The sequence below is a fragment of the Lissotriton helveticus genome, chromosome 9 (genome assembly GCF_964261635.1).
Source record: "Lissotriton helveticus chromosome 9, aLisHel1.1, whole genome shotgun sequence".
In the NCBI taxonomy this organism is placed as follows: domain Eukaryota; kingdom Metazoa; phylum Chordata; class Amphibia; order Caudata; family Salamandridae; genus Lissotriton; species Lissotriton helveticus.
Window position 1 is genome coordinate 138,550,359 of NC_136070.1, and position 23,609 is coordinate 138,573,967.

At 49.8% G+C, this 23,609-nt stretch overlaps 1 protein-coding gene across 2 annotated transcripts in view; it reads left to right on the top strand.

The window, feature by feature from the left end:
* The window catches only part of SPTBN5 (spectrin beta, non-erythrocytic 5), a 2,054,098-nt gene that overhangs the window by 1,876,572 nt on the left and 153,917 nt on the right, over window positions 1-23,609 (top strand). For both annotated transcript variants that reach the window (XM_078659643.1, XM_078659644.1), the window contains exon 64: window positions 22,407-23,012. In XM_078659643.1, coding sequence (XP_078515769.1) covers window positions 22,407-23,012 — 606 coding nt within the window. The remainder of the gene's footprint in view (window positions 1-22,406; window positions 23,013-23,609) is intronic.

Consider the following 23,609-nt stretch of genomic DNA (forward strand, 5'->3'; position numbering starts at 1 on the left):
CATCCATACCAGGGGTCTTATTACGTGGAAGACCCTTGATAGCGACTTTGATCTCTTGTGGCATAATGGGCCCCGCGAGGTCTTTTTGTGCCGAGGTCAGGAGCACTGGAAATGTTAAAGAGGATAGGAAAGCCTCCATTTGCTCCCTGGTAGCAGTTCCTGTCGCACCATATAGTGTAGCGTAATATTTCCTGAAAGGAGGGGTATCTCGGATCAGCCTAGCTAGCAGAGTTTCTGCCTTATCTGCTTCTGCGTGGGCACGTCTGGTATATGCCTGATAGTCTATGACCCTAAGTGATTCCAAGAGTTCAGCGTGTTTAATTCACGCCTCTTGTAACAGGCCTTTGCTCTAATCTGCCCATTCTTTCCTCTACCTCTACCAGGGATCTATGGAGTTCCTGTCTGGCACCCACTGTCACACTGATCGCCTTACCCCTTATAAATGCCTTAAAGGCATCCCACTCCACCAGCCTACTCGTTGCTGTATTAGTATTTTCTGCAAAGTAACAGTCTATAGTGTGTGAGAGATCATTTAGGAATACTGGGTCTTCCAACAACTGTGCCCACAACCGCCATGTAGGGACTGGGGTGGGTATTTTCCCCCATGTAATAACTATCTGTGGGTATAATGTATAAGGTATAGTGTAATAACCCTGTGGGTTATGATCCGAGAAAGTCTTGGGCAGGTATGTGGAGTGAAGCACTTGCATGGGTATTCTATTAGAGCAAAATATTCTGTCGATCCTAGTGTGTAGATCATGTACTGTGAAGTAGAAGGAATATTCCCTTTGTACAGGATGTCGCATCCTCCACACATCACATAGCTCCCATCCTCCTGCCCACCTAACCAATGCTTCGGTCTGTTTAAAGACCCCAGCTCTGCATAATGGCGCGTGTGACGTGTCCAATGGCACGTCCTTGACTGTGTTACAGTCACCTCCCACTATCCATGGGCATGTGTCCCATCCCGCCAGCGCCCCCCTCACTGTGTCCCAGTACTTATCTTGGTAAAAGTTAGGGGCGTATACTGTGCCCAGCACCACTAGTTGTCCGTCTAGTGCACCCTTCACAATCACATATCTACCCAATTTGTCAATCCTCTGTTCGTGTGCTACAAACGGTACACCATGCCATATCCAGTTTGTGGCCCCCCTTGCAAAGTTAGAGTAAGAGGTTGAGAAAATTTGCCCCGCCATTTATTTCTAAGTTTCACCACCTCACTTTCCACCAGATGAGACTCTTGTAGGTAGCCTATCTGTGCTTTACGGCGTTGTAGGTGCGCATGGATCCTATGTCGCATGTGTATTGTGCCCATACCTCGTATGTTCCATGTTATAATGGCGTATTTACCCAGCGTATGCATTGTACCAGGTGTTGTATCAAAGTATATGGTATCATGGTTCCCAAGTAATCCAGTGTATCTACATATATATGTACGCTGCGACCGTCCCACCCCCAACATTCCCAATACTCAGTCTGGTCTTCAAACTATACCAGACCATAAAACAGAACTGAACCAATACGAACATAATGGTCATGAAGAGAGCCTTCGCCGTATGGGGGGCTGCGCCTGCGCTCTGCATGCGGTTTTATGCAACTTCAATCTACTATTTTTAAGCATCTGTGGTACCCGGGCCCTAATAATGACTTGCCTTCTGCAATAAATCTGACAGTATCGTAAGGGAGGCAAACATGGTTACATATTACAGTTACACAAGAAATATCAGTACTTGCATGAGTCCATCAACCAAACAGGTGTGTAATCAGCTGTGGGGTGGCTGGAGGGAACAGGGCCACACTGCCTTCGGAGTCCGATCCATGCGTCACTTCATCTTCTGAGGAGGACTTAGTGTCCATTCGTGGGGCATTCGTGAAAGTAGCTGTTGTGATGATCGCTTGCGTCTTGTTCTGTCGTATCTGTTGCAAGGTGACATATGCACGTGCAATGGTTCGACACGATCTTCCGCCTCTACGACCCGTTGAGTTGTCAGCGAAGGATCAGTTCCTATCTTCAATTTGTGTGGCGATCTCCGCAGCATTAGTTAGTTCCATCACTTCTAGCCAGTCCTCAAAGTCCCCAGGGATTTCAAAAAAGTAAGCTTTCTGTTCGTGCATTATATTTATTCTTGCCGGGAAGACCAGTGCATACTTTAAATTCAGATCCCTGAGGCACCGTTTTACCGCCATAAAAGAAGACCGTTGTCTCTGAACCATCATCAAGTAATCCGGATATAATGAGATTCTCGCATTTTCAAAGTTTATCGGTGCTGCTTCCCTGGCTTTTTGCAGCAGGGTATCTCGATCTCGTAAATTCAGTAACTTGACTATGAGGGGCCGCGGTGGGGCTCTCGGCTTCTGTCTTCCCACAGGTATTCTCTGCGCGCTCTCTATACAGTATTGTGTGGAGAGTCCCTCCATCGTAATGTGATCTCTAAACCACTGTTCCATACATCCTGCTGCATCGGATCCTTCACTCTTCTCCAGCATTCCAATCACTCGGATGTTGTTCCTTCTTGCTCTCCCTTCTGCATCCTCCACTCGGTCAAGTAAGGTGGCAACCTGTGTCTGCAGATGCTTCACGTCGGTTTTGGTCTGTTTTTGTCTTGGCACCACCTCAGCTAGCGCCGCTGCATTTTCTTTCACCTTATATGCCGTCTTTGTGTGGTCCGCCCTAAGCAAATTCAGGCCAGTGGTCAGGGTCCCTTTCTGGAGTTCAATTGCTTTTCTAGAGTCTTGCACTTCCTGTAATATAAGATCCAATTTATCCTCCGGGGCATTCCCCGTAGTGGGAGGGATGCAACCAGAAGCAAGCATGCTGTCCACGCTGTTCGTTACGTTCGGGACAAGGTCTGTGCAGCTTTGGTCCTGTTGTTTCGCCCTGTTCCGCCCCATTGCTCTGTACTATTATGGTCTCCGTTAGCGACGTCCGTATCCATCAGGACAGATGATCTGTTCTGCACCCCGCCGTGACACTGCAGATACTCCGACGTCTTTCTCTGTCGGACAGTTACATTCTACATGTTGTTTACAGCACTTTACCTCTGGCTGAAGTTCTTATGCGGGTCCCATGATCGTTGCCATCATCATATCCTTGTATGCTGTACACATTAATACCTCTCCAGCGCCAGCGCCTTCAATGGTATGACTATGCGCAGGGCGAGTTCATCACACGTCAGCAGCTAGGGGTTCGCGCGTGGAGAAGCATCTTATCCAGACTTCTTTGTCTATCCCGCTGTAGGACCATCTCTCCAGTAGTGTCAGTGTCCTCCAATGTAGCCGCTGTATCAACCTCGGTTCTGGCTGTGGGAGCCCAGCCTCGCACAGTGGTCTTCCGGATCATAGAACCCCAGGCAATCCTCACAGTTATCAATCAATCAATCAATGATACTTATAAAGCGCGCTACATACCCGTAGGGTCTCAAGGCGCTGGGGGGGGGGGGGGGGGTTGCCGCTACTGCTCGAACAGCCAGGTCTTCAGCTTCTTCCTGAAGGAGAGGTGGTCTTGGGTCAGGCGCAGGTCGGTCGGGAGGGAGTTCCAGGTCTTGGCGGCCAGGTAGGAGAAGGACCTTCCTCCTGTAGTTGCTCTTCGGATGCGGGGGACGGCGGCGAGGGCGTGGTTGGCTGATCGGAGGTGGCGTTTGGGAGCGTAGAAGTTGACTCGGCTGTTGAGGTAGCTCGGGCCTTGGTCGTGTAGGGCTTTGTGTGCGTGGGTGAGGAGGCGGAAGGTGATTCTTTTGTTGACGGGGAGCCAGTGAAGGTCTTTCAGATGTCCGGAGATGTGACTGGTTCGTGGGATGTCGAGGATGAGTCTGGCTGAGGCGTTCTGGATCCGCTGGAGTCTCTTCTGGAGCTTGGCGGTGGTACCGGCGTAGAGGGCGTTGCCGTAGTCCAGTCGGCTGGTGACGAGGGCCTGGGTGACGGTCTTCCTGGTCTCGGTGGGGATCCACCAGAAGATCTTCCGTAGCATGCGTAGGATGTTGAAGCACGCCGAGGAGACGTTGTTGACTTGCCTGGTCATGGAGAGGGAGGAGTCCAGGATGACGCCCAGGTTTCGTGCATGGTCAGTCGGTTTGGGTGCGGTGCCCAGGGCGGGGGGCCACCAGGAGTCGTCCCAGGCGGAGGGTGAGGAGCCCAGGATGAGGACCTCTGTCTTGTCCGAGTTCAGTTTCAGGCGGCTGGTCGTCATCCACTCGGCTACCTCTTTCATCCCTTCGTGCAGGTTGGCTCTGGCGGCGGCGGGGTCGTTGGTCAGGGAGAGGATCAGCTGGGTGTCGTCGGCGTAGGAGATTATGCTGAGGTTGTGTTTGCGTACGATGGCCGCAAGGGGGCTCATGTAGACGTTGAAGAGGGTGGGGCTCAGAGATGATCCTTGGGGGACGCCGCAGATGACTTCGGAGGCCTCTGACTTGTACGGTGGTAGGCGGACTCTCTGTGTTCTTCCGTCGAGGAAGGAGATGATCCATTCCAGCGCCTTGTCCTGGATGCCGATGTTGCTGAGGCGCCGTACTAGGGTGCGGTGGCAGACCGTGTCGAATGCCGCGGAGAGGTCTAGGAGGATGAGGGCCGCTGTTTCTCCATTGTCCATCAGGGCTCGGATGTCATCGGTGGCGGCGATGAGGGCGGTCTCGGTGCTGTGGTTGGCTCTGAAGCCGGACTGTGAGGGGTCGAGGGATCCGTTCGTCTCGAGGAAGGCGGCCATCTGCTTGTTGACGGTCTTCTCGATGACTTTGGCTGGAAACGGGAGGAGCGAGATGGGGCGGTAATTCTTGAGTTCGGTGGGGTCCGCTGTGGGTTTCTTGAGAAGAGCGCTGAGTTCGGCGTGCTTCCAGCTCTCGGGGAAGGTGGCGGTGTCGAAGGATGTGTTGATGATGTCTCGCAGGTGGGGTGCGATGACAGCGTCGGCCTTGTTGAAGACGTGGTGAGGGCAGGGGTCGGTCGGTGATCCGGAGTGGATGGAGTTCATCGTGCGGATGGTGTCTTCGGTGCTGATCGGGGTCCAGGCGTGGAGGGTGGTGGTGGGGGGTGGTTGTTCGGTCATAGTGTGCGTTGGTTGGTTGTTGAAGCTGTTGTGTATGTCGGCGATCTTGTTGTGGAAGTATGAAGCGAGGGAGTTGCAGAGGTCTTGCGATGGGGTGATGTCGTTGTTTCCTGCGCTGGGGTTGGAAAGCTCTTTCACGATGTTGAAGAGTTCCTTGCAGTTGTGTGCGTTGTTGTCCAACCGGTCCTTGAAAGCTGTTTTCTTGGCGGCGCGGATCAGCTGGTGGTGTTTCCGGGTGGCAAGTTTGAAGGAGGTCCTGTTGTCCGGTGTCGGTTCCCTTTTCCAGACTTTCTCGAGGGCTCGGCAGTTCTTCTTGGAGCTCTTGAGTTCGTCGGTGAACCATGGGGCCTTCTTGCTGCCGGGTCTGCTGGGCGGGGTCCTCAGTGGGGCGAGTTCATCCGCGCAGTTGTTGATCCACTTCGTGAGGTTGTCTGCGGCCTGGCTGGGGTTCGCTGAGCTGGCAGGTGGGTGCTGGCTCAGGGAGGTGGTGAGCTGGTCTGCTGTGATCTTGTTCCAGCATCTGCGGGCGGCCTGTTTCTGGTGGTGGTGGGACGTCGTTCTCTTGAAGGTGAAGTGGACGCAGCTGTGGTCCGTCCATTGAAGCTCTGTGGCGTGGCTGAAGTTGATGTCTGTGCTGGAGGAGAAGACTGCGTCGAGTGTGTGTCCGGCGAGGTGGGTGGGGGTGGACACCAGTTGCTTGAGTCCCAGGTTGGCGAGGTTGTCGAGCAGGGTGATGGTGTTGCGGTCGTTGTTGTTCTCCAGATGGAAGTTGAGGTCTCCCAGGAGGATGTAGTCGGCGGAGGGGAGGGCATGCGGGCTGACGAAGTCGGCGATGTCCTCGCTGAATTGCGTGCGTGGTCCAGGGGGTCGGTAGATCAGGGTGCCTCTGAGGGTGGTGTTCGGGTTGGTGTGGATCTGGAAGTGCAGGTGTTCGGCGCTGGTCAGGGTGTTGTCGGTGCTGGTCGTGAGACGGATGGTGCTCCTGTGGATGATGGCGATGCCTCCTCCCATCTGGTTGGCGTTTCGGTCCCTCCGGACGATCTTGTAGCCCTCTGGGATAGCAATGGCGATGTCGGGAGCTGAAGAGGCGTTCATCCAGGTCTCCGTGAGGAAGGCGACGTCAGGGGCTGTGGCGTCTAGGAGGTTCCAGAGTTCGATGGCGTGTCTGTGGACGGAGCGGGTGTTGAGCAGGATGCACTTGAGGTGGGTGCTGCTGGTGTTCGTCTTGGCGGGTGCTGGTGCGAGGCTGGTCCGGATGCAGGAGAACTTGCAGGCGTGGCAGCTGAAAGGTCCGTGGGTACCTCGTGGAGCGGCAAGGTGGCAATCTGGGAGTCGGCCGGTGTTGAGTGCGGTGAGGGTGGCGGCGGAGTACGTCAGGCGGGTCGGTCGGGCTCTTCGGGGGCCAGGGGTCCTGGCGCTGGTCGCGATCCGGTCGCGGACGGGCGCAGACGGGCTTACCTTTGGCGCGCCTTCGGCGCACAATCGGCGCGCCCGCTGCGCGTGACCGCTGCGCGTTCGCACGGTCGCCATTTAAGGCGAAGTGCGCGGGTGGGCGGAGCAGCTGGGAGGCGGGAGCGGGGAGGGTACAGAAGAAAAAGGGGCGGGGCTAATGGCGGTGGCGGGAAGCGGGAGCGGGGAGGGAGAGCGGAGGGCGGCGAGGTAGGCGGGCAAGCAGGAAGGAGGCAGGCACAATGGGGGTCAAAAACACGAAGAGAAATTGGAACAGAAACAGGCTAAATACAGGTCAAAACACGGAGAGAAAACGGCACAGAGAAAACAAGCAACAATTCAGGTCAAAACGGGGGAAAAAACAGTAGGAAAACGATGTTAGCCACAGAAAGAAAACAAGCACAAATTTTAGACAAAAACGGGCTGAAACCAAAGGGCAGCGCTCAAGGCGGCAGCGAGGTCGGCGCTGAGGCAGAGGCAGGCACTGGGAGCACACGCAGCAGCTGGTGGCCGTGCGGCGCGGGGGTGTCCCACAAGTGGGTCACACTCACCTGCGTCGCACGGTCGCCATTTAAGGCCAAGTGCGCGGGTGGGCGGAGCAGCTGGGAGGCGGGAGCGGGGAGGGTACAGAAGAAAAAGGGGCGGGGCTAATGGCGGTGGCGGGAAGCGGGAGCGGGGAGGGAGAGCGGAGGGCGGCGAGGTAGGCGGGCAAGCAGGAAGGAGGCAGGCACAATGGGGGTCAAAAACACGAAGAGAAATTGGAACAGAAACAGGCTAAATACAGGTCAAAACACGGAGAGAAAACGGCACAGAGAAAACAAGCAACAATTCAGGTCAAAACGGGGGAAAAAACAGTAGGAAAACGATGTTAGCCACAGAAAGAAAACAAGCACAAATTTTAGACAAAAACGGGCTGAAACCAAAGGGCAGCGCTCAAGGCGGCAGCGAGGTCGGCGCTGAGGCAGAGGCAGGCACTGGGAGCACACGCAGCAGCTGGTGGCCGTGCGGCGCGGGGGTGTCCCACAAGTGGGTCACACTCACCTGCGTCGCACGGTCGCCATTTAAGGCCAAGTGCGCGGGTGGGCGGAGCAGCTGGGAGGCGGGAGCGGGGAGGGTACAGAAGAAAAAGGGGCGGGGCTAATGGCGGTGGCGGGAAGCGGGAGCGGGGAGGGAGAGCGGAGGGCGGCGAGGTAGGCGGGCAAGCAGGAAGGAGGCAGGCACAATGGGGGTCAAAAACACGAAGAGAAATTGGAACAGAAACAGGCTAAATACAGGTCAAAACATGGAGAGAAAACGGCACAGAGAAAACAAGCAACAATTCAGGTCAAAACGGGGGAAAAAACAGTAGGAAAACGATGTTAGCCACAGAAAGAAAACAAGCACAAATTTTAGACAAAAACGGGCTGAAACCAAAGGGCAGCGCTCAAGGCGGCAGCGAGGTCGGCGCTGAGGCAGAGGCAGGCACTGGGAGCACACGCAGCAGCTGGTGGCCGTGCGGCGCGGGGGTGTCCCACAAGTTATCTGTACTATAGCAGGCCTCTCGCCGTCTTTCGCGGCCTACCTCTCACCATCTTTGCTCCATCTCCCCGCTTGCCTGCAAGTGATGTCCTCGCCTCGCCGCGCCGTACTTTATCGTCCTCACATTCGTGGTATTTACTGTACCCAGCCGCTATCCCACACTGTGCTCCACGGGTACTATCGTACCCGATGTATCATCTTGGGGGACCTGTAGATGGGCCCTGTGGATGCCTCCCTTAATATCCCTTTTGGGGCAGTCCCGTTATGGTGCGTGAGTTTGTCTCCTTTATCCCGACCGCCACTGTCGTCCGAGGGGCGGCCGCGTGCCTGTGGGGATGTATTGTCGACCCAAACCGGATAGATCCGCGCCGTCGCAGGGGTACGTATCCCCCACTGCCGCAGGTCAGGTCGCGGCCGCAGGTGCAGGGGGAGCGCCGGCGGTAGTGCCGGCTGCGCAGTCTGAGGCCTGGCCGCAGTGAGGGAGCCATGGTCCCTCCGCCTCTGTAGTTTTCACCGTGCCAACCAAAGAGGGAGGGCGCTCAGCAGGCACCGCCGCTGTCCTGTGCCCTCGCCTGCTATAACTCTGCGAGTGCGGGGGGTGAGTGGGGGCCGGGAAGGAAGGCCGTCTCACAGCCCCGATCTTACCGGCACACCGCGTCCTCCGCACCGGCCCATCTTCCGCACTTCATACCGGTCACAAGTCCGGCTGACCCTCCGCTACTGGGTTCCAGCGCTGGCCGTATACGCTCCCTCACTCCGCAGCAGCCCGTATCGGCCTCAGCACTTCAGCGGACCGCGGCGGCGATCCTCCAGTCTCCTCGCCGCGGATTCAAGATGGTGCCCTCCGACCTCCGCAGCGGCAGGCCCACACATTGGAATGCCGAATCTCAGCGATCTACAGGTCCGTCAGTGACATCGCCTGATTACACCACTCTTCCGGCAGCATTATCTGGTCGCTTGACTTCCCACATGCAGGTATGGGAATATATGGTAGGATGTTGGTGGCCCAGGTTCGGAGCTTGTCTAGCAGATGACCGCTATGCTCAGCGCCTAGCCACGCCCCCATCCTGTGGGTATCCCTTAAAATACCTTGAAGGTATAGTCTTCACAAGCAGTCTCTCCGTTGGTAGCCCGCAGGTACCCTTAAGTTACAGTTTCCAAAAAAATTGTTGGCTGGGGACAAATGGCAGTCAAGGCAGATCCATGTGCTATAATTTGAGTGTTAAGGTTTTGTTCTATTTCTTCTGCATTGCCCAACTGAACATAAGATTCTTGATGTTGGACTTTTAGCTGTAGAAACCCTCAACCTAAAATGACAGAGGCCAGCATAAGTAAAATTTCACATTGCAGGAGAGAGCAATTTGCATTTAATCGGGGAGGTGAAGAAAAAATTGCGGGGAATCCCTTTAGGTACTCCAGCAGGTTGCAACTGGGAGCCCTTCTTTTGGGTTCTGGTCACAGGAAAGGACTGACCCAGCATATAAGAAATCTCAAAAAGTTTAAAGGTGACTAGAAAAACACGATTAGACACTCCCCTTGTCCACCCAACGCAGCTGGTTGTCCCATAAGTCTTCCATGCATCTCTTTGTTCTAATCTAAACCACTTCCGGAATTTTGGCAATAGACATTGCTATTTCATTTCATGTCTCCAGTAGATTTTCTTAGAGTTTGATCAAATATTTGCCTTTTGCTTTGTCCAAGAAGTGTTTCCTTTTGGAGCAGAAGTAAAGACGGTCATTGTGAGAAACCATTCAGTTGTCTAACCTAGATGAAAGTCTTCTGTTTACTCCAGTATTGGAGCTTTCATAGTTTCACATACCTGAATAATTTCCCCGTCATCGAGACGGGGGTCTCCGGTACATAAGAAAGCAATGGTTAGCAGTATAGCTAACTGAAAAAGGCCTAGGCCCATTTCCCTTTTGCAACCCATAACCTTTGTTATGTAAAAAAAGGACCAAACTTTTCTCTTAGCCAATCAGAGCCACTCACCCTCAAGAACCCTCCTGAGAGAACCTTTTGCTCCTCAGATTTTCTACCGGCACGTTGTGCTAGGGAGTCTCCTTTGAGCTCTACTCAAACTCTGGATTTCCAACTGGATAGAAGCTTCTTTATTAGTTTATTTCTTGTGAATTTGAGAAGTGTGTAATCTATTTCTCATCTACATCCTTGAAAATGGCTGGAAAGGAGAAAAAGGGTCTTTTTAGAGCCTGTGCCACCTGCTCTAAAAAGAGACTCTGCACCGATGACCCACCTGAAGACTGTATATATTGTCTTTACCCAGACCACCAAGCAAAGGATTGCAAGATATGTCACACTTTCTCTAGTAAGACCCTTAGAGATCGTGAGGGACGCCTTTTAATTTGGCTTCAGACAAGGCCAGAAAGGAGGTGGTTTCTAGTGATAGTGACCAGGAATCCTACTCTTCATCCAGGAGATCTCAAATAATATCAAGATCTACTCAGGCTCATTCCTCAGGGGACCGTCCTGAGAAGGCCCTAAAAAAGACCACCCAAGGGTCTTCAGGGCGTAGTCCTTCAAAATGTCCTCAGAAAAATCCAAAGGAGAGCAAAGGACTCACTTTGAAAGAAAAAGAATCCAAAAGAGCCTCTTCTGAGCCTTCAAAGACACCACCGTTGGCTCCTGCATCATTCAAGAAGCCATCCTCTAGTATTCCTGAGGAGAAGGTGAAAAAATCGACATAGTCGACGGACCCGTCGACGAAGAAATCATCGTCTATGGCCACGACCAAGGTACAAGAGCTACCATTAATTGTATTGGAGCCAGCATCGACGGGAGCGTCGACGACGAGAGTGTCGAAGACGGGAGCATCGACGACAACAGCGTTGACGCCGGTAACATAGATGACATCGTCGACGACGGTGAGAATGACGACGGCAGTGTCGACGACGGGATTGTCATCAACAGTGATGACAATGAGGTCGTAGACGGGAACGTCGACGACGATTACTATGTCGTCGGCGAGGATTGGATCTACTGCACTGACAACAGCTTCGTTGACGGTGGTATCGACGACGATCTCGTCGAAGGGCTAGTCGACGAGACAAACTCCGGACAAGAGCAGAAAGAAGATCAAGCCACCAGTGACCTTTCCAAGCAAAATTACTCCATTGGTCCCGTCGCACCTTTTGGAGGAGGAAGAGTCAGATGACGAGGATGATGGGCCCTTTGGGTATGCCACAAGCCCATCAGAGCTCCATGTAAAATGTCAAGAAGATGATGATGAAGAAGGGTATGCAGAAAATCACAGCATCTCATACCACCGCTACCAACAAGAGCCTCAGGAAGAGATGGTAGCAATGCCATCATCCATGTTGATGGATTTGCAATCCATGTTGGCGGATTATAAAAGGTTTCCTCCATCAGGGGTTCCTCAGGACGTTCCACCTTCACGTCCTCGTTCAATTCCGGCCACTCCAGTCCGCAGTAGGGAATGTCTGCTAGACACTGCTCCGCTGACACCTCAGGTCCAACAGCAACAGGATCCTGTGACCACAGATGATGACGACCGCGAGGAAGGGGAGCTAACGGAGCCCCACAGAGAATGGGATGATAACCTGATTCCTAACGGCTAGGGCGCTCGACCTCGGACCTGGGGATCTGGGTTCGAGTCTCGGTAACGACGCCAAAACCTCCTGTGATTCTGGGCAAATCACTTAATCTCCCCGTGCCTAAAATGAAAGTGTGTCCTCATGTAACGTAACTGGAAAATATGTAAAGCGCTCTGATACCTCATTCGGTTCGGGTCTTGTTCGCGCTATATAAAACTCTGCAAAAAAAAAAAAAAGTACCGGGAGATTCTCCACCAGTGGATATTGGTGGATTTCACAACTTAATGGAGAGAGCAGCAAACAAATTTCAGCTGCCAATGAAATCACTCAAGCAGAGTGTTTTCTGTATGACTATAAAGAGCCTTATCAAAAATCAATCAGGTCTATACCAATTATTGACCACATATGGAAAGAAGGATTACAGGTCATGACAACTCCAGCAACGGTTACATAGGTACTGGCGAGGCTGGAAAAAAGTATAAGGCGCCAGAGGATGCCCCGGTGTGTTTACTGGATCATCCTAAACCAGACTCAATCATCTCGCAGGCAGCGCAACAAAAGACAAAGAACCCAGCAGCACCTATTTCAGCACCTCCGGACAGGGAGGGACGGCATTTAGATAACGCAGGTAAACGATTCGCCTCCATGTCAGTGCTCCTGATCAGAGCTGCTAATGCCCTTGCCATCCTGGGCAGATATGACAGACAAATGTTGTGCGATATAGCACCCTTTGTCGACTTTCTCCCGGAAGACTCTAAGCAGGAGGTGAAGAAAGTTCTGCAGGAATGGGAGAGAACTTCGGCTGAAGTTATTGATTGCACTATGGACATAGCTACCACGGCCTTTCGTTCCCTCGGAGGAGCATCAGTTTTGAGGCGCCAGGGTTGGCTGAGGGCCACTGCCTTTAGGCCAGAGGTCCAAAATAACATTCTGGACCTACCCTTTGATAGGGAGGATCTTTTTGGGTGCCTGGTGGATGAGACCCTTCAAAGTATTAAAAAAGACACAGATACAGCGAAATCCTTGGGTGTGTTGAAGTACCAGAAGGTGCCTTTTCGAGGCGCCCGTGGAAGAGGACAACCCTCGTATAGAGGTGGCTACCAGCAGGGAAGATACACATCCTACTCTTCCTCTTCGCAGCCCTATCGGCAGCAATATGGACAGAAACATTCTGGGGGCTACTCTAAGTCCACTCCCAGAGGACGAGGAGGTCGTTCTAGAAAAGATAATAATAAAAGACAATGACAGCCTACAGACTAAAGGTCCTTCTCCTCCTATCCTGTTAAATGTTCCCCTGGGTGGAAGAGTGACTTATTATTTACAAGAGGGGCAGAAGATAACATCGGACAAATGGGTCCTCCATATAATACAATACGGACATACATTGGAATTCCTCCACTTCCCTCCTCCCACGCCACCTACATATCAAGAAGCAAATCACCTGTCTCAGATGCGTCTGGATATTCGGGCAATGCTCCAAAAGGGAGCAATAGAACTGGTGCCGAACTCCCAAAGAGGACAAGGATTTTATTCCCGTTTCTTCTTGATCAGAAAAGATGCTCTCAGGTGGCGTCCAATCTTGAACCTAAGGTCCCTAAATACCTATCTCAAGAAACAGTCATTAAGAAGGGTGACCCTGCAAGATATTCTGCTGCTCTTAAACCCAGGAGATCAGATGACCTCCCTAGATTTACAGAATGCATATTTTCATATCCCCATCCATCCGTCACACAGAAAGTTCCTTCGTTTTACAGTGGCCAGAGACCATTACCAATTCAGGGTGCTACCATTCGGCCTAAAGTCTGCACCGAGAATATTTACAAAATGTCTGGCGCCAGTAGCGGCCTATCTAAGACAAAAACACCAAATATTTCAATACCTGGACGACTGGTTGGTAAAGGCACCATCGCAGGAGGCAGCTCACGCTTCAACTGCGGCATACATGGAGTTGTTTGCAGATCTGGGCCTGACCTTAAATTTGGAAAAATCATCTCTACAGCCATCCAGGACGATCAAGTTTCTAGGTGCAATCCTGGATACATCACAAAACAAGGCATTCCCGTCCATAGAGAGACAATTGGGACTCGTATCTCTAGACAAGGAATTCAGCAAAAGAAAGTCTCTTTCAGTCCGAAGATACAAATCGCTTCTGGGAACAATGTCCTCATGCATACCACTCATTCCCCTATGTCGCTTACGAATGCGACCGTTACAAGAAGAGCTAGACCTTCAGTGGTGCCAATCAAAGGGATCCTTCGAGGACAAGATAAAAATCACGCATCCAATGTTGCAGGCAGCAAAGTGGTGGACTCTCAGGAACAACATCTCGGTGGGTCTCTCCTACCTGACCAAACTAGCTTCGTTAGTAGTTACCACGGATGCCTCTCTCAAAGGATGGGGAGAAGTCCTACAGGAGTTACAGGTCAGCGGCCGATAGAACAAACAGGAACAACACCTTCACATAAACCTATTGGAAATAAAGACAATACGATTAGCATTGTTGGCCTTCCTGCCAAGAATAGAAGGGAGATCAGTGTTAGTGCAGACAGACAACACAACTGCAATGCACTACATAAACAAACAGGGAGGCACAAGATCTCTCTCTCTGTCAAGAGAAGCTCAGAAAATATGGAAATGGGCGATAGATCACGAAGTGACTCTTAAGGCCATACATCTTCCAGGGGATCAGAAAACAACAGCGGACACCCTCAGCAGGCAGAAGACAACCTGTCACGAGTGGGAGCTAGATCAGGACACGCTGATGACCATCTTTGCCAAATAGGGAATACCAACGGTGGATCTGTTTGCCACAGCCCAGAACAAGAAATGCCGATTCTTTGTGAGCTGGCGTCACCAAAGGGGATCATGGGGGAATGCGTTTTCGATCGCATGGTCAGGCGTCTTTGCCTACGCATTTCCGCCGATTCCCCTCCTGCCACGAGTACTCACGAAAATGAAGAAAGAACAGTGCAGGATAATACTGATAGCCCCTTGGTGGCCCAGGCAGCATTGGTTCACAGAGCTGCTCCTTTTATCAGAGACCGAGCCAATACGCCTTCGGCCAATACCAGCACTACTGACTATGGAGAAGGGACAAGTGCGGCATCCAGACCCGACATCATTGCAATTAGCGGCCTGGCTCCTGACTACGGAGAATTTCATCACTTGAATATTCCAGCAGAATGGAGAGAAATCCTGGCAAAGGCAAGAGCGGAAAGCACTGATAGGACATACAGGATGAAATGGAAAAGATTCTGCTTCTGGTGTCAGGAGAATGAATTGCATCCTCTGCGGGCAGAGGCTCATCAGATTATCCCATATTTACTAAGGCTGGCAAAATCTGGATTAGCCCATGCTTCTATTAAAGTGCATTTGGTGGCAATTTCAAGATACTGGAGAAACTCAGCACGTCCTTCTCTGTGGTTGGAAAGAATTGTGAAACAATTCATGAAGGGGTTGTTTCGAGTTTACCCACCCATCAAGCCTCCACCACCTTCATGGCAACTGGAACATTGTCTTATCACAATTTATGAAACCACCATTTGAGCCAATACACAAAGCTGATCTGAAATTTCTATCCTGGAAAGAGGCCCTATTATTATCTCTAACATCAGCCAGAAGGGTGGGAGAAATACAAGCCCTTACGATGCAAGAGCCATTTCTCCAATTCAGAGAAGACAGATTAGTTATCAGAACGAATCCAAGATTTATCCCGAAAGTACCAACGGATTTCCATTTAAATGAGCCCTTAATCTTGAAAATATTCTTTCCTCAACATCGACGGCGGCGGAAAGGACTCTCCGCACTCTGGATGTCCAGCATTGCCTGAAGTTTTATTTGCAAAGGACAAGACCTTTTAGAAAATCTACACAATTGTTTGTGGCTTTTAGTGCCCCCAGGAAGGGTTTCCCGTTATCAAAACGGGGGATCGCACGCTGGATCTCAAGTGCCATTCAGTCCTGTCATCAAGCAGCGGGAAAGCCATTGACACACCTGTTTGTGTGCATTCCACAAGAGCGGTTTCAACCTCAACTGCTCTATTTTCAGGCGTCTCCATTCAGGACATCTGCAGAGCAGACACCTGGAGGAGTACGCATACCTTCACCAGGCATTACTGCCTAGATGCTCATGCAAGAAGTGATGTAGCAGTGGGACAAGCAGTACTGCGGAACCTTTTCCAATAATGGTGAGCCTCTTTCTCATCCCTCCTTCCTTTCTTTGGTAATAAAAGCACATTTTATTGTTGATTGATATTGGATATGTCATTGAGGAGCAATGTCTATGTATATATTGATACGGTTACTCCTATGTGCAAGTATCATGTGTTCATGTGTTGCCTATTGATAAAAAGGTGGTGACAAAAACAAAATGTGCTATAATTTACTGCTCGCTATTCTGATTTAGGTATGTGAATCTATGAAAGCTCCAATACTGGAGTAGGAAAACAAGTTACTTACCTGTAACTCAGTGGCGGTTTCTCTATTGGGGCGTTGGGGCTCTGCCCCAGCTACATTTTTTAAATTTCGGAAGGGAGAGATTAGATAACATTTATTTTATTATAGAAGCATCAAATAATATAATATTCCCCAAAAACGAACACTGGGCACTGCCTGGGTCAGCAGCAGTCTACCCCCACTCTCACCAACCATTACCGCAGCACTCCGGTCCGCTGTCACGTCACGTGACTAATTGCTCCTTTTCTCCCTGTCGGCTGGGCCCAAAAAAGCCTGCTATGTGTTTGCCGGGCCGACAACCTCACAGCCCTGAAGGCTGTGACGTCATCGGTTTGGCAAAGACATAGCTGGAAGGCCCAATCTCCACCCCCTGATGGCGTGGAGGTTAAGTTAGCCCCGGGCGTTTAAAATGCAAGCCCGGGATCACTAACTCTCCACGTCCATCAAAGAGTGGAGCAGAGCTTGTCACAGTGTCACCACACCCCTTTCCACTCCTCACAGGGCGTGGTGGGAGGGACCCACCCTGTGACGAGTGGGAAAGGGTGTGTCAGCGAAGGGGAGTCTAGTTGTGACCGTCTGCGCAGGCTCGATGACGCAGATGTGACTGCTTCCCGCGCGCGTGTATCAGCATTTGGTGAGGCAGCCATTTTACACTCCAGAGTCCAGGCAGACTGCATTAGCGTGACAGTGAGCTGAGGAGGCCGAGGCAGGTCGACTGTTGACTGTCCCGATAGAAGGAGGAAGGACTGTGAACTCGGTCAGTTCATGTAAGGCCCAGGCGGGCACTTTTTCACTTCATTTTATTTCATTTATGGTCCCGCTGCGAGTTGGCTAGCTAAGCTTCGCTTCAACATACAGCACTTCTAGTGTTTTTGTCAAGCCCCAAAGAGTGAAGTCGCCGCCGCCGGCCGGCCTTTGATAAGGATGCCCGTACCTGGTGCTCGGATCTGCCAGCAGCGGGCACTGGCGCCTGGTGCCAGCTCAGGTCGTCGTGCCCGGAAGGCTCCGGAGACTGATGTATGGCGCATAGAATGGCCCCCCAATGCAGCGGCCCAGGTGGGCCCCGCACCTTTGTTTGCACAGTTGCAGAGCTCTCAAGAATCCCTCTCACACACTGCTGAGTCTAGCGCTGGGGCTGGGACTTGAACCTGGCTCCCGAGTCCCCACATTGCATTCCTTCTTTGCTTTGTGGCCTAAAGAGTCCTCAGTGAATTTACCCCTTGTGCATGAGAGTGAACCATTGTTTGTTTTCCCTGGGATATCAAGTGACAGTCATCCCACTATAAATAAGGACGGGCCGATAATCACTGTGACTTGGTAGGCCATTAGCGGATGGAACGTCATGTTAAGAGTTTCCACCGGCCAGGAAGCTTTTCTCTTGAAAACCCTGCAACTCCTTTTCTTCTATATGGTGAAAGTTGGCACAGATGAGATTTTGTATTTTTTTACATGTTGTTTCCCGGATCCACCACCCTTTCAATGAGGCCTTCAGACATTAAAAAACTCCGGGTTTAAATCCATTATTCCCAAGTTAGTCTAACGGTGTGATCTTTGGCAAATCACTTTATGGATCTGTGGAATAGTTTGCTGTACAGTGTGTGCGGTGCACGTAAATGAATTCATTCACATTAGAGAAAGAAGGAGCTCCTAACTGACCCTGCCCTGATCCTTCTCTGACAGTGACTCCCTAGCTGCCAGTCTGACAACTCAACAAACCGTGAGTTACATTAAATACAGTAGCCAGGAGTGAAACCAGTATGCACTGAGAGCCAGACATGTGCCTAAACTCAATGCATGTGTTGAAGTATCTTACTGGCACCATCTCATAAACATGATAACTACCTCCTGCTGGGAACTAAAAGGGGAGTTCAAGGAAACTCTTCTCTTCACCCACCCACATTCTCTCTAAATGAGCAAAACCGCAAAAATGTCAAAGCAGCATTATCTGTCCCAGGTGAGACAGAAAGGATGGAGAAAAGAGCTATATTGATGTGTAAAAGAGGCGAGGGAAGGAAAAGGGAAAGAGGAAAATGTGGCCGGTTAGACAGGGCAGGTGATGCATACCTGCCGAGTCTGTCTTTGCAACTCCAAGAAGCTGTCTCTGATGAGCAGAGCTCTCAAGAATCCCCCTCACACAATGTTGAGTCTAGCGCTGGGACTTGAACCTGGCTCCCGAGTCCCCACATTGCAAGTGCAACTGCTCGAGCCGCTAGGCCATATCTTCTCTATAATTCCTTCTTTGCTTCCTGGCCTAAAGAGTGCTCAGTTAAGACCTTTGCCTGCCTGCTGCCTGCTCATAATAACCCATCCATCCCAGTGTTCAGACCGAGACCTGCGGATTTGAATGATTTCCTGGCCAAGTCGCTGCTGCCCTGTGCGACCTATGGGATAAACACATGCTCAGGGTAGGTTGTTAAAGTGTCCTAAAGGAAAGACTTTACGACAAAAGGCAAGAATTCTGAAAATCTAAGTTCGCACAATCCTTGCCATGCCTTCCTGGTATTCATGACTCTGCGCTATTGCAGCACTGGGGCACGTGCGGTATGTATTTATTTATTTATGCGTTTTTATATAGGGCAGACTTTACCCGAAGGCGTAAGAGCGTTTCACAATAAGAAGGAACAACAGTAATGATACATGAAGAGAGAATTACAAGTGAACAAATTACAAAAGCAGACGTTAAGTTACATGAGGTAAAAGTGACAATTGTGAGCAAACAAAATACATGAGGTAGCAAACAGCGCATTACAGGAGGAAAAAGTGACAAGTGTGCAGGCTGCAAAAGAAAACAAAGTACAATTAGAGGTATAATACTGCGATATATGCTAGACACTCAGGCCCAAGAACAAACATCACGTAGGCAATGGTGGCACTTGTGGTAGCAAACAGTGTGTTACAAGAGAAACGTGGTGTGCATGTTACAAAAGAGTACCAAACACAGGTACAAGGATAATACTGCAATAAATGGCAAACACTCCAACCACAAGAACACACTGGGAAGGCACTTCCATAGTCATGGAGAATAGGATTTTCAATAATGGGAGGTCTTCCTTCAGATAATAGAGAGGGCGTGAATTCATTTTGGAGGTGTCTTTGGAGGAGGAGAACTTTGAGGTCCGTTTTGAAGGCCTAGGAGGAGGTGGTGGTGGTCCGGAGCTGAGGCGGAAGGGAGTTCCAGATTCTCACTGCGTTGCCTGAAAAGGATTGGGCCATCGATCTTTCCTTCTTGAAAGTGGGAGGTTCAAGCAGTAGATTTTCCGCATTTCGTGATGGTCTAGAGCCTCCAGAGAGTTTCAGTTTATTCGCCAGGTAGGGAGGAGAGGAGGAGTGCAAGGCTTTGTGGGTGATACAGGCAGTCTTGTAGATAGCTCTAGCCTCGATGGGAAGCCAGCGGAGGGTGGATAACATTGGTGTGATGTGGTCGCTTCTTTTGGCCCCATAAATGAAACGAGCTGCGTTTGGGGCAGCCAGTCAGTCTGCAAATGTCCTGATAATTTGATAAAGATGCAAATCTGCTGACTGGGGAGCACCGCTACTCGGGGCTGCGGAGCCTCGAGCTTTCCGTGAGAACCTCAAGATGGGGGGACTGCATTGGGTGGGATGCAGGGAATGGTCGGATTAAGCGCTGTAATGCCAGGCCATTAGCTTTTGATTCCAATTATAAACGATCATTACGAGAGCAGGTCGCTGGCCCTCCAAATTAATTTTAAATTAATGGTTGCAAATGTTTGCATCGGAGGGGGGGAGACTCTCCTGGTATTGTCGAGAGTCCCCCGCTCTGAATCAGGTTTCACAGCCAGCCACCTCTTCCCTTTCATGGGGTTGGGTGGTCCTCTTCCTCTCCCAGACTGAGAGAAGGCACCGGCATGACTGTGCCATTACTGCCTCCCCGTGAATCTCTCTTGCAGGAGTGCTACTGTACCAACAGTCACACCCTTCATCTCTTTCCCTCAGCCTGCCCATGACTGCTGTCACGCACAACTTCCCGAAAAGACTGAACATTTCTACCCTTTTATAAAACACGGGGTGGGCAGCATCATCGGCACGTTGGTGAAGTGAGCATGTTTGTATACCCTTTCTCCCTCCCTTTCAAATTCTCCAACTTGCTGAGGGCTGGCGGCCAAGGGATGTAGCCTCCTGTGTCTTTTAGTGTATTTGTGCTGTAAAGGTTATGTGTTATGTTAAATGAAATACCCGGTTTCTGCCAGTTTCGGTTCTCTGCTGGTGTACTACCCACATCTCTCTCTGTAGTTCTCGAGTTGAAGCGTAGCCACTGGGTGGGTACATACTGCTAGTGGCTCCTTGAGTGGTGTTGGTGACTAGAGGAGGCAAGTTTCTCACAAAGGTTTGCTGGGAGGTTGTAAGTGATACAGATTGTCTTGAAGATGACATGTGCCTTAGGCGGGAACCACAGAACCTCCTTCGATTTCAGGGAGATGTTGTTGAGACTTGAGAGATGTGAAAGACAGGAGGTGATTGCACTAGTGACTAGACCCTGTTAGCTTCCTTAAAAACGTGTTCACCTCACTGCAAAATATGTTGCTCTGTCTGTTGTTGTGGAGCAGCATGTCTTAATGATGCAGTGTCTGTTAGTGTGTTACTTTTATTTATTCTCTGATGTGGTGGATAACCCTGTGTACTTCGGAGGCATAATTCACCTTGCAGTAAAATATTTTTATTAGCGTCGATCAGCTTGTGAGGTTTGATGTAACACTCCAGTGCAAAGGTTAGAAGTTATTGTTGTGACGTATAAAGCATACTTTATTCATAGGATGCAAACGTTCTAAATCAGTTTTACATTGATTCTGTTCTACTGCCTTCTTTTGAAAGATTCCACCACATTTGACTGCGTAGAACATTTGTACCTTTAATTATTTATTTATCTAGTTGTAACTTTTGTGTAGTGCTACACGTTGCCTTATGAATACTTGGGAGCTAAGTTGCATTTAAAAGTTTATTTTCAAATCAAAATTACGAAGAACTTGACAAATCAGTCCACATTAAAGATGCAGAGACGTGGGCATGTAATGTTTAACACAGAAATGTGTTTTAAAATAGACTATCTTTTGAAATTAAGTGATGTTCCATCTTACGCATGTTGCACTCGAGCGTGGTGTGGTTGGCTCCTCTGCTAAATGCCTGGCGGGAAAAAATGTTCTTTTATCCTCCTGCGTACACTGTGAGCGACCTGTCATTCATAAATATAGAAGTGCTCACATTTGAGATGCAAACAAGAATAAGGGAATAGAGAAAAGGAATTTGATTTGGCTGTGCAATACAAGAGGGTGGTTAATAGTTACCCCATTTTCTGATTGAAGTTTTATTTCAGGCACACCCTTCCCTTTGTCTGCAAAAACTCCTCCAATACCTCCACTTGTCAGTGGCATACCTCCTCCATCCAGTGCTTACTTGAAGTGTAATTCACAATTGAGAGCAGCTAAAAGGACACTAAGGAATGGGGCAATGATCACTTACCTTCAGCTTTTGAAGTTATCTTGTATGGTGGAATGTTTGCCTCTTTACAAGTGGGACCTGTTGGCCTAATTATTTTTTTACTACCCAGTCATGCATGCAAAAGTGTAATTAGGTAGGATGTACATTCTGGCCCAGACATTTCCTTTAGCAGTGTAGTAGTAAAGCTCATGTAACCTAATCATTATTCATTAGGCCTTGGAACTGATGATAGTTTTAGGGAAGGCAGTGGCCTGTTTCTGTTAAGCACAATGGCTTCTGAAAGTCTTGAAAATCCACCATTTGCCTGCTAATTTTTCAAAATTTTCTCGGGGGGAGAACCCCCCGAACCCTCCTTAGGTGGTTCGGGCTCGCTCGCTGTGCTCGCGCAGTGTGCTGCACCTATAATTTTCCGCCTCACCATTTTCAAATGTCACCAGCCGCCACTGCTGTAACTCTAGTTCTCCAGTATTGGAAGCTTTCATAGGTTCACATACGCCCACCCTCCTCCCCTGAGAGGCTCACCTCGGATTTGGCACGAAAAGTATTATAGCACAAATGCCCGAAAATCTGAGGGACAAAAGGTTCTCTCAGAAGGGTTCTAGAGGGTGAGTGGCTCTGATTAGCTAAGAGAAAAGTTTGGTCCTTTTTTACACAACAAAGGTAATGGGTTGCAAAAGGGAAATGGGCCTAGGCCTTTTTCAGTTAGCTATACTGCTAACCATTGCTTTTTTTATGTACCGGAGACCCCCGTTTCGACGACGGGGAAATGATTCAGGTATGTGAATCTATGAAAGCTTCCAATACTGGAGAACTACAGTTACAGGTAAGTAACTTGTTTTCATAAAGTGGTATCCGACTTTTCACTACAATCACTCTGCATTTAAGACAGTTTACATCCATGTTGTTGTTTTTTCTTTGTTATAGAGAGAGCAGACGTTGCTGAAGCGGATGGAGACTGACGAGGAGGGACAAAAGGGAAGCTCAAGTGTCATCAAGATTCCTTCCCTAAAAAGGAAGCCCTCAGGCCAGAAAACAAACCCTTCAAAAATACAAGATCGGGGTGCCCTTAGGAAATTCACACCACCCAGCCTCACTTTGAAGGATCCCATTGATGCGGTTTCCACAACCGAAAGTGCTGTAGATGGGTCTGAAGCATTTAGTGTGTGGAGCGATTCGAAGACTGGTCCCCTCGACAGCCCAGGCATGGGATCTCCTGGCACATTGATGCAGTCACCTATTGTACCAAAATTAATGGGTCTACAGGCTACATCACTTGAAAACAGGGCACCATTGTCCTCTCCTTTCTCTTCCAGGCTAACAACTCAGCAGTCCTTTAACAACATAGTGGAGCCAGACTCCACAGTTTCACCTTTATCCCCTGAGAAGAAGCTTCATGGATGCCAAAATGCTGATATGAAGGAGCCCACATCAAACACCCCGTTAGACACAGATCAGCATATGTTTGACTTTCCTATAAAGGAACTCCGTCAACGTTCTTTATCCTCAGAGCAAGCAGTTAACACAGGTTTGGTAAGTATTGAGTATTTCCGGGCATGCATTTCAAAGTGCTCAGTAAGAAGATGGTAGGAAGTAATACTTGCTACCCTTCTCCTAAAAGGTGCTTGTATTGCTCCTGCTCTTTTCTGTTTGTTTAGCAAATAAAAAAGTAAAATGTTATGGTACGAAAAGACCCTTGCCTAAATAGTTGACTCTCCGGATATCCCCTCCATCTTTCATTGACACCTCTGTAAATCAAGTATTCACCTCTACGTGTGTGCTTTGAATTTTTAATAGCCAAAGGTATTTTGTATCCTGTGGTAGTTAATCACAAATACAGTGCTCATGGGAGTTGTAACAGAAACAGTTCAGCAGACCACACAAAATGTATTTTGTCAGATAGTTGATTACAGTGAGATAGGTCAGGTCCTGCGGCTAGCCTCTACACCAGCAGTGGGTCTACATCTCTTTGCAAATCTCCTTTATAAGCTGACTTGAAGAATTCTCTACGAGCTACCCTTCATAACATACTGGGGGCAATTCACCAAGTCACATTTGGCCCTAAATGTACGTTATGGCTGAAAATGCCTAATGTTCAACTGCCTAATGTTCAACTGCCAACAATTCACA